The sequence below is a fragment of the Ovis aries genome, chromosome 12 (genome assembly GCF_016772045.2).
Source record: "Ovis aries strain OAR_USU_Benz2616 breed Rambouillet chromosome 12, ARS-UI_Ramb_v3.0, whole genome shotgun sequence".
Classification (NCBI taxonomy): domain Eukaryota; kingdom Metazoa; phylum Chordata; class Mammalia; order Artiodactyla; family Bovidae; genus Ovis; species Ovis aries.
In genome coordinates, this window is record NC_056065.1 from 39,139,064 (window position 1) to 39,151,593 (window position 12,530).

The following is a 12,530-nucleotide window of genomic DNA, read 5'->3' on the forward strand; positions in this document are numbered from 1 at the left end:
ATTACTTGCATCTGGTTTCAAAAAGTGGAAATCAATGTCTTTTGCATATTTTGATATGCAAAAATTAAAGCAAGGCTAAAAGTTAAATATAGGGTAAAGTGGGGAAATTTAGTGTTTCTATATGAAAATAGAAATGGTGGTATAATTTTCCTGGTGTTTCATTTTCCTAGAGGTTCTTTTAATAAATAGTTTATTCCAGTTTTCTCCTTTGGCTCATTCATATTTTTTATTTTTACAACTGTAAGTATTTAAATGTCATCTTCTCCTAGAAAATCTTTTTACATTTATTATTTTATCTGTGAAACTGATTTGACAAATTATGGGGTTTTCCCCTTTTCATAATAGTTTTTTTTTTTTATACCCAAGAAAAAATAGAAATTGGCTTCCCATTGTATCCAAGGATCGAACTCAGGTCTCCCACATTGCAGCCAGATTCTTTACCGACTTAGCCACCAGGGAAGCCCAAGAATACTGGAGTGGGTAGCCTACCCCTTCTCCAGGGATCTTCCTGAACCAGGAATTGAACCGGGTCTCCTGCATTGCAGGCAGATTCTTTATCAGCTGAGCTACCATCGTAGCCCCTCACATTATATTCACCTTATATTTATTGAACGCCTCAGCTCTCAGAGCCTCAGCATGCTCTTAAGCTGACGATAACAGAGGTACCCACCTCCTAAGGTTGTGGTGTGGATCTTCTATGTAAAGTGTTTAGCACAGTACCTAGAACATAGGAAGTGCTCAAAAATGTTCCTGGCAGAGAAAGTATGTTGATGCTAAAATGGCATCATCCCCTTTTGTTAAATACGACAGCAAAATCCCAATATGTTTCAGGTCAGAGAGACGAACTAAAATGCGCTTTATCTATTATGGAGATATATACTGCTTTACGAAAAAGACGTTTTCCTCGCAAAGCTGTAGGTCATGTATTTTCACTTGATATATACATGATTTCATCGTCATTTTATCATCCTCACTATAATCAGGGCTTCCCTGGTGACTCAGATGGTAAAGAATCTGTCTGCAATGCAGGAGACCTGGGTTTGATCCTTGGGTCAGGAAGATCCCCTGGAGAAGGGAATGACAACCTAATCCAGTATTCTTGCCTAGAGAATCCCATGAGCGGAGGAGCCTGGTGGGCTACAGTCCACGGGGTCACAAAGAGTCTGAGGCAACTCAGCGACTACTACTTTCACTTTCACTATGATTAAGTAGCTCAGTTCAGTTCAGCTCAGTCGCTCAGTCATGTCCGACTCTTTGCGTAGTGGATCCTAATTCATCAACTTGGGATTTCTCTCATCTCCAATTTTGATGTTAGAGATCTTGAAATGTGCTGAGGCAGCTTCCTTGATTTAAGCAAAGCCTTTTTAGTGTCAATTCCTCCTCCTCCTTCTCTTTCTCTGCTTTGTGCTAGCTGCTGAGAAGGGAGAATTAAACAAGACCCTGCAGTCTTTGTGCTAGCTTTGTGCTAGCTGCTGAGAAGGGAGAATTAAACAAGACCCTGGAGCCTAATAGTGGGAGAAGCATAACTAGGCTGGATATAAATCATAGATGGTAGTACAAGACACAGATGAAGTACTGTGCAGGGAGTGATGGTGGGTCTAAAGGCCATTGGGAGTTTGTCTAGAAGAAGTGATGGTGAAGCTGACTTTTAAAAGATAAAAGGTCTTCACAGATGGGAGGAGGGGATTCCAGGGAAAGAGACTAGCTTGTAGAAAATACGGCGATTTAAAAATACTAGTTTGCTATTTTTATATTACTTGAATTGAAAATGTCTTGTGCTCAAATTTTTCAACTTAAATTTTCATAATGTGTGTTGAGAACCAAGCAGCTCTCTAACTCATTCTATGAATATTCAGAAAGGAAAGAAAGAAACTAACATTATTGAGAACTCACAAGGCCCTTGGCTAGGTTACTTCATATGCATTATCTCATTTAACTTACACAAGTTTTGAGAAAACTTGTGTGTCCCCATTTTAAAGATGGGGAAGCTGAGTCTCAGTTACATTAAATAAGTGAGGTGTGGCCACACAACCGTACCTGATAAAGCCTGAGTTTAAACCTAAAATTTTACTTTCAAATACGATACCGTTAAGACAACATTGCAGTTACCACTGATTCTTGGAATTTAAGCTTAGTGTGGCACACAATCTGCAGTAGTTTTTAATGCCCTGGGAAGAAGTTTTTTTCACTGCCTTTGCTGACCTTCCCTCTATCACTTTACCACTTTATCACCCTAGCTTTTTACCTACTTATCCCAAATCCTATTGTGCTTATATTACAAATTAATAATAAAAGTAAGGAACTACCTGATTTACTTCTTTCAGTGACCAAAGACCATTTAAAAAGAGATGGTATAGGGATAGGGAAACAACTGTCATTATTGAGACTTCTAATCCCCTCTCTTGCTGCAGCAGCAGTAAGATGCCTCAGAAATGTCCTCCAGTTGTCATCATGAAGTATGCGATTCGGCTCTTAGGTTTGGAAAGTAACTGTTGTGTTTTAGAGTGAGCACATATTATTTTAATATTTTTAAGGTGTTAGAAAAGCAACAGAAGCCTATATAAATGTTTAGAACTAATTTCTATCTCTGTTATTGTTGATCTTGTGGCCTACAAATATGCCTTTCACACATACGTATTGATCCAAAGTTAATACTTATTTATAGATCCATTTAAGCAATTCAGCACAGTGCTTTGCCGAGAACTGATTGGATGATTAAAAACCTGGCAGATCAAAGTAGGTACATTTCCAAAGAAAATTACTTCATGTCCACATTGGAAGCAATAAATTATATCCCCCCTTTTTTTTTGCATTAGTAATTAAATCTTTCCAAATGCTAGAAAGCAGCCAGACCACTAACAATATTTGTATCATGTTCTGGGGCTTAGATGGTTCAACCTGACTTGAAATGGAGACCATTTATTCTAAATTGATTTCAGTGCCAAGCCAACAGGTCAGCCCTTAATGATGAAGATGCCCAGCCCAGCCTCTGGTGGATAAGCCAAAATTAATTAACTCAAGTTGCAGAGTATAGGAAACAGATGCTTCTCTCATGTTGCACAAATAAATGCTTTGTGTTTGGATGTATTCTGTTTTATTCAAAGAATAACAAGTTGGAAGTTAAAACGCTAAGTTTTTCACAGTGGAGCCAGCCTTTAGTAGTGATGACAGAAGCATGAATTTATAGAACAAATTCCAGCAAGTGCATGGAAAAATGCATTATCCCCTATATCTCTTATTTTGGCTCCAGGCCAGGCCTAGGAGACTTAGTTTTAAATCTGGACTGATCCAAGTGTTGATCCATTCCAGAGCAGACCTAGGAGTTCCAGAACAACACAAAGGTTATTTCTAATCTATAGAGTCCCTGGAGACCCCTCCCAGAAATTTACATCTGCATCAGATATTTGGATTCAGTTCTTTGGCCAACTTGCAAATGGCTTAAGATTACATTGTTCTCTAGAGGTATGTTGTTAGGTGCACTGTTTATCTGATTGTCTGTCTAAACATTCATTCAGAATCCCAGTATTTTGCTTTCCCTTGATTGTGGCAGGCTAAAGGTAGAATAATAACTGCATGGTTCTGATCTCTTTTCAGAATAAATGGCTGTTTGATAAGATAAAGATGTTACCATCTGGTAGTACAACTTCAAATTCAGTAAACAGAAGTCAATCATATGATAATGTCTGGTATTTTTTTTCTTCTGAATCAATGTGAAATAATCCTTGTTTTTCTTTCTTTTCTGTTAGACTGAAAATGATGAGAATGGCCAAGCAGAAAACTTTTCTATGGACCCACAGTTGGAGAGACAAGTGGAGACCATTCGCAACCTTGTAGACTCTTATATGTCTATTATCAACAAATGTATCCGAGACCTAATCCCAAAAACAATAATGCACCTTATGATCAATAATGTAAGTGTTTATCAGCTGTCTCATTTTTAACTTCTAATTCCATACTAGCGTGGAAATTGCTCACACTCTCTTCAGCTTCTTTGTGATGTTTTCTGGATGGTCAAAACACCTATTACCCAGGCTTATCATTTTCCATTACAAGTGGTAATTGACTGAGTGGAGGGGAACTTAGGAAAGAAAACATAAAACTTCTAGCTACAGTATACTGGTATTTCCTATTAGCTGTCTCCTCTAGAAGAGTGTGAATTTGCTCATGATAAAGCCCAGCAAAAGTACTATAGTCAAGGAATAAATTAGTTGCAAAGCCAGGAATAAAACCAGATACCCTAGCTTCTAGACTTTGAAATTAAAGGCAAAAGATATCTATTCTTTTCTACATATTCATACAGAATATGGTAATACAGTTCTTCTCACTGTCTAAAAATTATAGAATACTATTTTAACCTAGAAAAGGGCTTTTTGCCCTATCCCCATGGATACAAAATGAGTTTCTTTTTCTTTTCTAAGGTAAGATGATAGAACCAAGGATCTCAAAGTAATTGATCTATATTTCATAGAATCTTTTCCTTTTCATGATTATTTTTATAGCAGTCAGGAAATGATACTTAAATTACATGGTCTGGTTTGGTTCTTTTGGTAGCTACTTTGCTAAACTATAAATAATACTGCAATTTATTTGAGAACTTATCTTTTAGATAAGATAGGCTATAATGGGGTGTTTTATAGCAGGGTTTTCTGATTCTTGAAAAATGCAACACCAATTTTATTCCTTGTTATCTTCTAAGGACATATATTTATTTAAATAATATATTATTAGCATTTGCTTGTAACAAAAATTAGATGGTAAAGCACAAAAGAGCCCCACCCTAGAATTCAGGAGAAACTTGGATTCTATACTTGGTTCTGTTACAAACTCTGTTGTTGTTCAGTCTCTCAGTCATGTCCTACTCTTTGTGACCCCATGGACTACAGCACACCAGGCTTCCCTGTCCTTCACTGTCTCCCTGAGTTTGCTTACTCATGTCTATTGAATCAATGATCCCATCCAACGTCTCAACCTCTGTTGCCCCCTTCTCTTTCTGCCCTCAGTCTTTCCCATCATCAGAGTCTTTTTCAATGACTTGGCTGTTCGTATCCAAACAGCCAAAGTATTGGAGCTTCAGCTTCAGCATCAGTCCTTCCAATGAATATTTAGGGTTGATATCCTTTAGGATTGACTGGTTTGATCTCCTTGCTATCCAAGGAACTCTCAAGAGTCTTCTCCAGCACCACAGTTCGAAAGCATCAATTCTTCAGTACTCACCCTTCTTTACTGTCCAGCTCTCACATCAGTACATGACTACTGGAAAAACCATAGCTTTGACTATACGGACCTTTGTTGGAAAGTGATATCTCTGCTTTTTAATACACTGTCTAGATTTAACCTGAGACAATCCTTTGTGTCTTTCTATTTCCTCCATATATAAAATATGAATCATAAAAAGGTATCTGGCTTAGTTATTTGTTCCCCAAGATGGTATATATGGAAGTATTAATATAATGAAAAGTATAGTTGTAAGGAACTAATATGGCTGCCTACTAAAGAATTGAAATAACCATTATCCATATATTAAGATTCCTTTCAAAATTCTAAGTTTGACAGTTTGTTATTCATGATGTATGAGCTCCTTGACTTGAAGACCCCAGTCACATGAGCAATCTTGTTTTTAACTCACTTTATTTTCATACACATTTCATTTATTCAAACAAGGTGAGTAGAATGCTTTGAAGTATCAGCAGCAGGTAAGCAATGTATTGGAAATATATTGGAAACTATAAATTATATACTTAAGCTTAGTCAATGGCCTGCTGTGTGACCTGAAGCAAATCATTTGGCCCCTCTAGGCTGAAGTCAGTCACTTCTAAAACTACACTAGGAACCCTGAGCTGCCCCCCAGAATTGTCAGAGAACATAATAAATGTGACTCTATGCCATTTTGAAAAATATAAAGTACTAAACAAATAGTCTGTGTATTTTTCAAATTACCCTCTTAACTTCACTTAAATGAGTTCAGGTTGTTTTGCTGTGGAATCCAGGCACTTGCTTATTTAAACATTTTCCTGATTAAGAATCATTTATCTTTTCACTGTTTTACCGAGAGTCATTAGTGCTGCCATCAGTTCAAACGCTGCTCTGCTCTGCACTATATTAAATCATCAGCACAGGAAATAGCACTTCCTGTCTATAGCTGTGAGGAGTGGCTTGACATAAATTAGTCAAAAGGGGGGAAAAAAAACTGATTGCAGATCTATCCTACTTTCACCTTCTCAAGAAACACACACACACAAAGAAACACGAGGATAATTGCCCTTACCCCTCACCACTCACTTGCTTTATGAGATGGCAAAACCCCGACCTAAGGGTATTATCCATGGAAGTGAAGTTCAGCTGATTGTCCTCAAGGAGACCTCACAGAAGAGTCCTGAGAAAGAAGACTTCAATTAAGACTTGATCTCCAAGGTCAAACCTTGCAGCAGAGATTGATAGGAATGTGGAGAAAGTGAAAACATTATGTAACGCTGGATTCTTATGACATTATGGCTCTCTTTGTTTGAATATAACTTTTCATATCTCCCAGAAAATAGTTTTATACATCTAGGATGATTGCTTTCCTTTGGATATTATTTTATCCACATTTTTACCATATATGTAAAAGTATATAGAGCTTCCCTGGTGGCTCAGTGGTAAAGAATCCATATGCCAGTGCAGGAAACGCAGGTTCAATCCCTGGTCTGGGAAGATCCCCTGGAGAAGGAAATGACAACCCACTCCGATATTTTTGCCAGGAGAGCCCAATGAGTCCATGGGGTCGCAAAGAGTTGGACATGACTTAATGACTGAAGAACAAAAATGAAAGTATATAGTTTTATATATGTGTGTGTATAATATAAATTTATATGTATAATTATGTATATGTAAAAACACACATCCCTTTTTTAAAAAATATATTCTCATGACATCTTATGGTACAGAACGTCTGACCCCTTTTTGTTCATTCCAAAAGCACCCTTTTGAGTACAAGAAACAGAAACGCACTGAACACCCAGCACTGTGTCATATATCTGTGTTGATTTTTTAAAAAACTTAAAGAGATCTTCAAGTGAGAGAATTCATCATAGAATCATAACAAGAAAAATAAATAGTTTGACTCCTCATTCTGAATTCCATCTACTTAACCCTGCTTTTCTATAAATGGTTGTGGGTGAAAAAGCTAGTTGTTCCTGCAGAACAGATAAATGCCTAAAACCGGGTCCTCTGTTTGTTAACTATCACTATTGAAAGCCAGGCTGTGGCCTTTCCTCTCTGAAATGGGAATGGCTACTCTGCCTTCTGAAAACGAATATGTTTCAGCCAACTTTCATAAAGTTCAGAATTTGGTGGGCAGTTTCCTTTGAAAGTTTACATTAAGTGTTCTGCCACTCAAGTCTCCATATGGAATTGTTTAAGAAGTTTAAAGCCAGCAATAAATGCCTCGCCTCAGACATACTGTAAGCCTTTGTCTATTGAAATGCAGCAGCTGTTTCATTGCTTAAACATACCAGGTAACAGCGGCACAAAGAAATAGCAAGTTTATGACAGGCAGTTTTTCTGGACAGGCTACAGGCAAAGCGACTGAGTTTTGTTTGAGACTTTAAAGAAAACACACATATGACACCACATAGCAGGCACATCTTGATGGCCTCTTCTTCTAGCTCACACTACCAGAAGTTCTCGATCAGAGAATCAAGAAAGTGAATCCAGCTTTATTTGAAAAGTGTCAGTGGCAAGGTGGCACATAAGTCTGTGTTTGAACCCATAGGACAGCCACCTGTTGGGTACTCATGATTTTGTTCAGTTTCCAATGAAGAAGTTGAGGCCCCAAGAGGCTAAGTGACTTGCCCAAGATCACACAGCTGGCGGTGGCAGAATCATGACTAAAATCCACCTCCACGTCTTCTCATTCATGGTCTGATATTCTCTCCAGTCCACCACCAGAGAGTGCATGCGGCAAGGTTCAGAACATTCTAAGTCAGTCTTATCAAACTAGGGGGGTGGGCTCTGATCCCCATAGCATATACATAGGCTGTCTTCCCAGAGGGTTCATTTTACTTGAAAATTTGATCAGGGTTTGTTTGAATATGAGAAACAATGTTTTGAATCTTAACTAGTAAGTAATTTAAAACATTGCTCCTCGTAGTCAAACAAACCCAGCTAATACAAAATAGAATGTAAAGTTTTATGAAACATTTTAAGAACCAAATATGAAACCTAGAGGCATTTCACACTTGGAGCCTTTACCCCTGGACCCCTCAAGGTCTACTTTCACTCTCCTTGCCCATTGGCCCTTTGGTGGAAAATTAGTAACATGTGCCCTAGTTTCACAACTTATTGTAACTTTAGTGTGTATGAAGTAGAGTCTTATTTTAAATGTTCATTATTTGAAGGGAAAGAACATCTTAAATACCAGAGCACTAATTTATTTCCACCAGTCAAGAATTGTGTATCCTGCTCAAGAAACAGATCCCAACTAAGACCCAGAAGCCTCACAAGCCCCACTTTTGCTCCTCTCCACCCACCACCATCACTCACCACCAAGGGTAACTCTCCTGCTTTACATCATAGATTAGTTCTGCCTATACTTGAACTTTGGAATCATACAGTATGTACTTTTTTCTGCCCATCTTCTTTGCTCAACCTTTGTGAGTCAAAGGATATTCCTTTTCAAAGGAAAACTTGGTTGGTCCTTACCAAAATGAAATCCCTGGGAAACGGAAAGCAGTCTTTAGTAGAAATGAGAGAATTGTGAGATCCCAAAGAATCTATAAATTCTAACCAAGCCCCTCTCTAAAGCTGAACACAATTAAACTTCTTAATTAAGTTTTTATAGGTGTATTCATGTGAATGAAACTTATCACTGTGCCATTCTGGGGCCCCTCCCGTCTCCAAACAAAAAGGTTTTAAGGAAATGATCTTCTAAGTAACTGAATTGTATGAAAATTCTATAAATATCTCTTCTATTTGTGAAGGCTTTAAATGGTTTTAGTAATAAAGACAAAGAAGAAAGTTAAGGATTCAAAAATACTGCAGGTTGCTAGAGAAGGGTTAAAGTCAGAGAGAGAGGAAAACATGTGGAACGTTTTTAATGACCTCACATTCCTTTACACTGAGCAGAACGACATGGCGCAGTAATGCCTGTTTATCTAGCCTGTGGAGTTTGAGCTGGAATGAGGCTTTGTGCGTGAGAATTTTTTGGTGAACCTCACAAAGATGTATAGGTTGGTGTTATAATTAAAGGCGTAAAGATTCTTTCAAATCTCACATGCAAGTATAATTAGTTTAGGTCATGTTCTGTAAGGTATTTTCTCAATGCTATCATTTAAAAGGGATCCACTTGGCCTCCAATTGTGCAGAATCCTTGATTTAAATATTTGTACCATTGACATACAAACTGCTCAGAAAGTCCCTGAAGTGTCTGGAAACTCCCCAAAGTCCCCCCTACCTTTGTTCCAGTTGTAGCATTACAAAGTGAGGCTAGCAGGAGGAGAAGAGTTTTAAATTTTCTTACGTGCAGAATAAATGTTAACTTCACTCTTCATGAACTGTGTCACTTGATGCTGGCACTATTGCCCTAGCTGCCTACCTCTACATACGTAATCCCAATTTAGACCTTATACTATAAAAAAAAAAAATAGCTTTTGTTGATGGAGCACTGCCTAAATGCTAGGCATCAAGCCTACCAGGCTCCTCTGTCCATGGAATTCTCCAGGCAAGAATACTTGAGTGGGTAGCCATTCCCTTCTCCAGGGGATCTTCCTGACCAAGGGATCAAAACAAGGTCTCCCTCATTGCAAGTGGATTCTTTACCATCTGGGCCACCAGGGAAGCCCTGGCATCATGGTAGGCAATATATATTCACTGTTTCACTGAATCCTTGCACCAACTCTTTTTTTTTTCTTTTTCTTATACCAACTCTTGAGGCAGCTCCTACCCTTAACCTGATTTTGCAGATCAGGAATCTGAAACTAAAAAAATGTTAAGTTTTTTGCCCAAGAACAATAAATGTTAGAGCTAGGACTCAAATTCATTTTTGGACTGTGACATGTGGCTTGTGGGATCTTAGTTCCCCAACCAGTGATCGAACCTGTAGCCCTACATTGGAAGCATGGAATCTTAACCACTGGACCAGCACGGAACTCCTGTAGGACTCAAATTTTGAGGACTCAAATTATGAGTCCTGTAGGACTCATATTTCCAAAGAATATGCCCTTAACCACTGTGCTATATTGCCACTTTCTCTTATGCTAAAAATTATTCATATTATTTCAGGACATTGCCAAATCTATTGGATAGTAGGCAGGTTTTAATGTGTAACATTTTGATGTGAAAGAGTTGATTCAAGGCAGATCTTTGATCAGAATACCAAAGCAGGCTCTTATTATTTTATTTCATGGTTTGTTTGACAGTTGCTTCTTAATTCAGATCTGCTTTAAATCTATTCTTGGAAGGACCTTCTTTTAAATTGTGTTTAATAGAGTCTAAGTGATACTCCAGGAAGATGTAAAGCTTCAAAAGAGCTTAACCCAACTGATGGTCAATGCCAGGAAACTTGTCTGGTTTTGAGTTTGGAGTCACACCATCTCTCCAAGTACTTACACACCTCATAGTGGAAGATTTGTGCAAACGTGTATGACTCCTTGGGTACCTGCAAGTGTGTTTAGCAGTAAATAAATCTTCAAGGAGGAGAACAGTTCTTAAGCCAAATTTACTGTCTTTTCACTAAACTTGACTTTGCTTGACTTCCACTCACCCAAACTTCAATGCTTGAAGGTCTTTGTTCCTTTCTTCCTTGCCTCTCATATCCAAACAGCACGAGGTCCAGCTGCTTTTTCCTTTTAATATCATTTATCTGTGCCCATATTTTCTATTCCACAGCAACCATGCTAAGTTAAACCCTTATCATTCCATAAATCTGCAGTGGTCTTCTGACAGAATTCTTTATCTCTACTACCACTCTTGCAAATTCTTTTCCAATCACAGCCAGACTGACTTTCCTAAAACTCTCTTTTATTATTTCACTTACTTGCTTTAAAAGCCTTCCATGGCTCCCCATTGCCAAATGGATAAAGTTCAAATACTTTTCCTTGGCTTTCAAGGCCTTCACATCTGGCCCCAGGTTACCTGGCCAAATTTACCTTCTACAGCTATCACACATAAACTTTCCCTTCCACCAGACAGTTGCCTGGATACATCTTATGTATTAGATTGCTTCTACATTTAAATCACTCCTAGTTTACAGAATATGTACAGAGAACTGTGTTTATTTATTTCACAACAGAGCTGTGATTTAGCTGAATTCTCTGATTAGTAGAATTATTCACATGGTTTGATACCTTTAAAAAATAGTGAAGTTATGTGTTTTAGAATCTTGTCATTTCTGAGTTAAAAAATTTAACTACAACCCAGGAATCTTGAGCATCTGACAGGTGTTCTGTTGTCTGCTTGAATTTGTAACAATTAAATATACTCGCTTTTGGCCTTTCATAGATCCAGTGACTCTAGATAAGTGTTAACTTTCTCTTAACAGGGGCATTGAAAAATCCAAGTTGGTTTATTCTTCTAGGCTTAAGTTAAGTGGCATACTTGTGTACCACACTATAATCATGATGCTTAACTGTAAATTATCTTTTCTAGTCACTCAAAGTGAGGCAAGGGGGTCATGGAAAAGAGCACTAGACAAGTCTGAAGATGTGGGGTTCAACTTAATGTTGTGTGACTTTGGGCAAGTTACTTAACCTCTCTGAGCTTCATTCAGTTCCTTCATCTGTAAAATTGGGATAATAATACATGCTTCATATATATGCAGTGAGACTTAAATCAGATAACTTGTGAAGACACATTGGATTTCATTGATTCTCACATTCACTTTTTTCCCCATTTAACATTTCTGACATGAAGATGCATGTGACACTCAGTGATACCTTGGCATTCTGTCGTAGTTTTCTTGACGGTGGTTTTCCTTTCTTAGTGGCATATAAAAGAGTGGTGTGTCTCAAAATCAGGGGTGTCTTAGACTTGATGAAATACAGGTACTGATTCTCTCTCCCTCAAGGCTATGTGACAACGCATCCTTTCCATTCTCATCCTGCCACAAAATGCCCCTCCCCAAGACTCACATGAATTGGTCATATTTTAATTTGTTTTCTTATATGGAACTTTATGTCATATAAGGTTAACTATAGAACCTTATGTCAGTCTTCATCACTGTTAAGCTCTGGAAACCAGAGAATGTATCATTTTTTTTGTAAATGACCTTGCATAATTATATATTATTCTATATTTAATAAATATTCTCTTACTGGTACTAATTACACTTTTGAGACAACATGGAAACCTGGGGTCTTAATAGTATTCCAGTGATTTTTGGTAAAAGATAGGTAAAGGGCTGAAATACCAAGGAATGCGTAGCTTGTGTTACTACCTGTTTCCCCACACCATTGTTTCCTATTGAAAATACCACCACTTACCTGCTGGCACTTTCCCTTGTCTATAAACCAAGCAGCCACAGATGACATTGCAGAAATGCTTGTACAACCAATAGG

General features: G+C 37.9%; 1 protein-coding gene across 6 annotated transcripts in view; it reads left to right on the forward strand.

Moving 5' to 3' along the window:
* The window catches only part of DNM3 (dynamin 3), a 647,020-nt gene that overhangs the window by 603,667 nt on the left and 30,823 nt on the right, over positions 1–12,530 (forward strand). For all 6 annotated transcript variants that reach the window (XM_060396477.1, XM_015099204.4, XM_027975613.3 and 3 more), the window contains one exon: positions 3,747–3,911. In XM_060396477.1, coding sequence (XP_060252460.1) covers positions 3,747–3,911 — 165 coding nt within the window. The remainder of the gene's footprint in view (positions 1–3,746; positions 3,912–12,530) is intronic.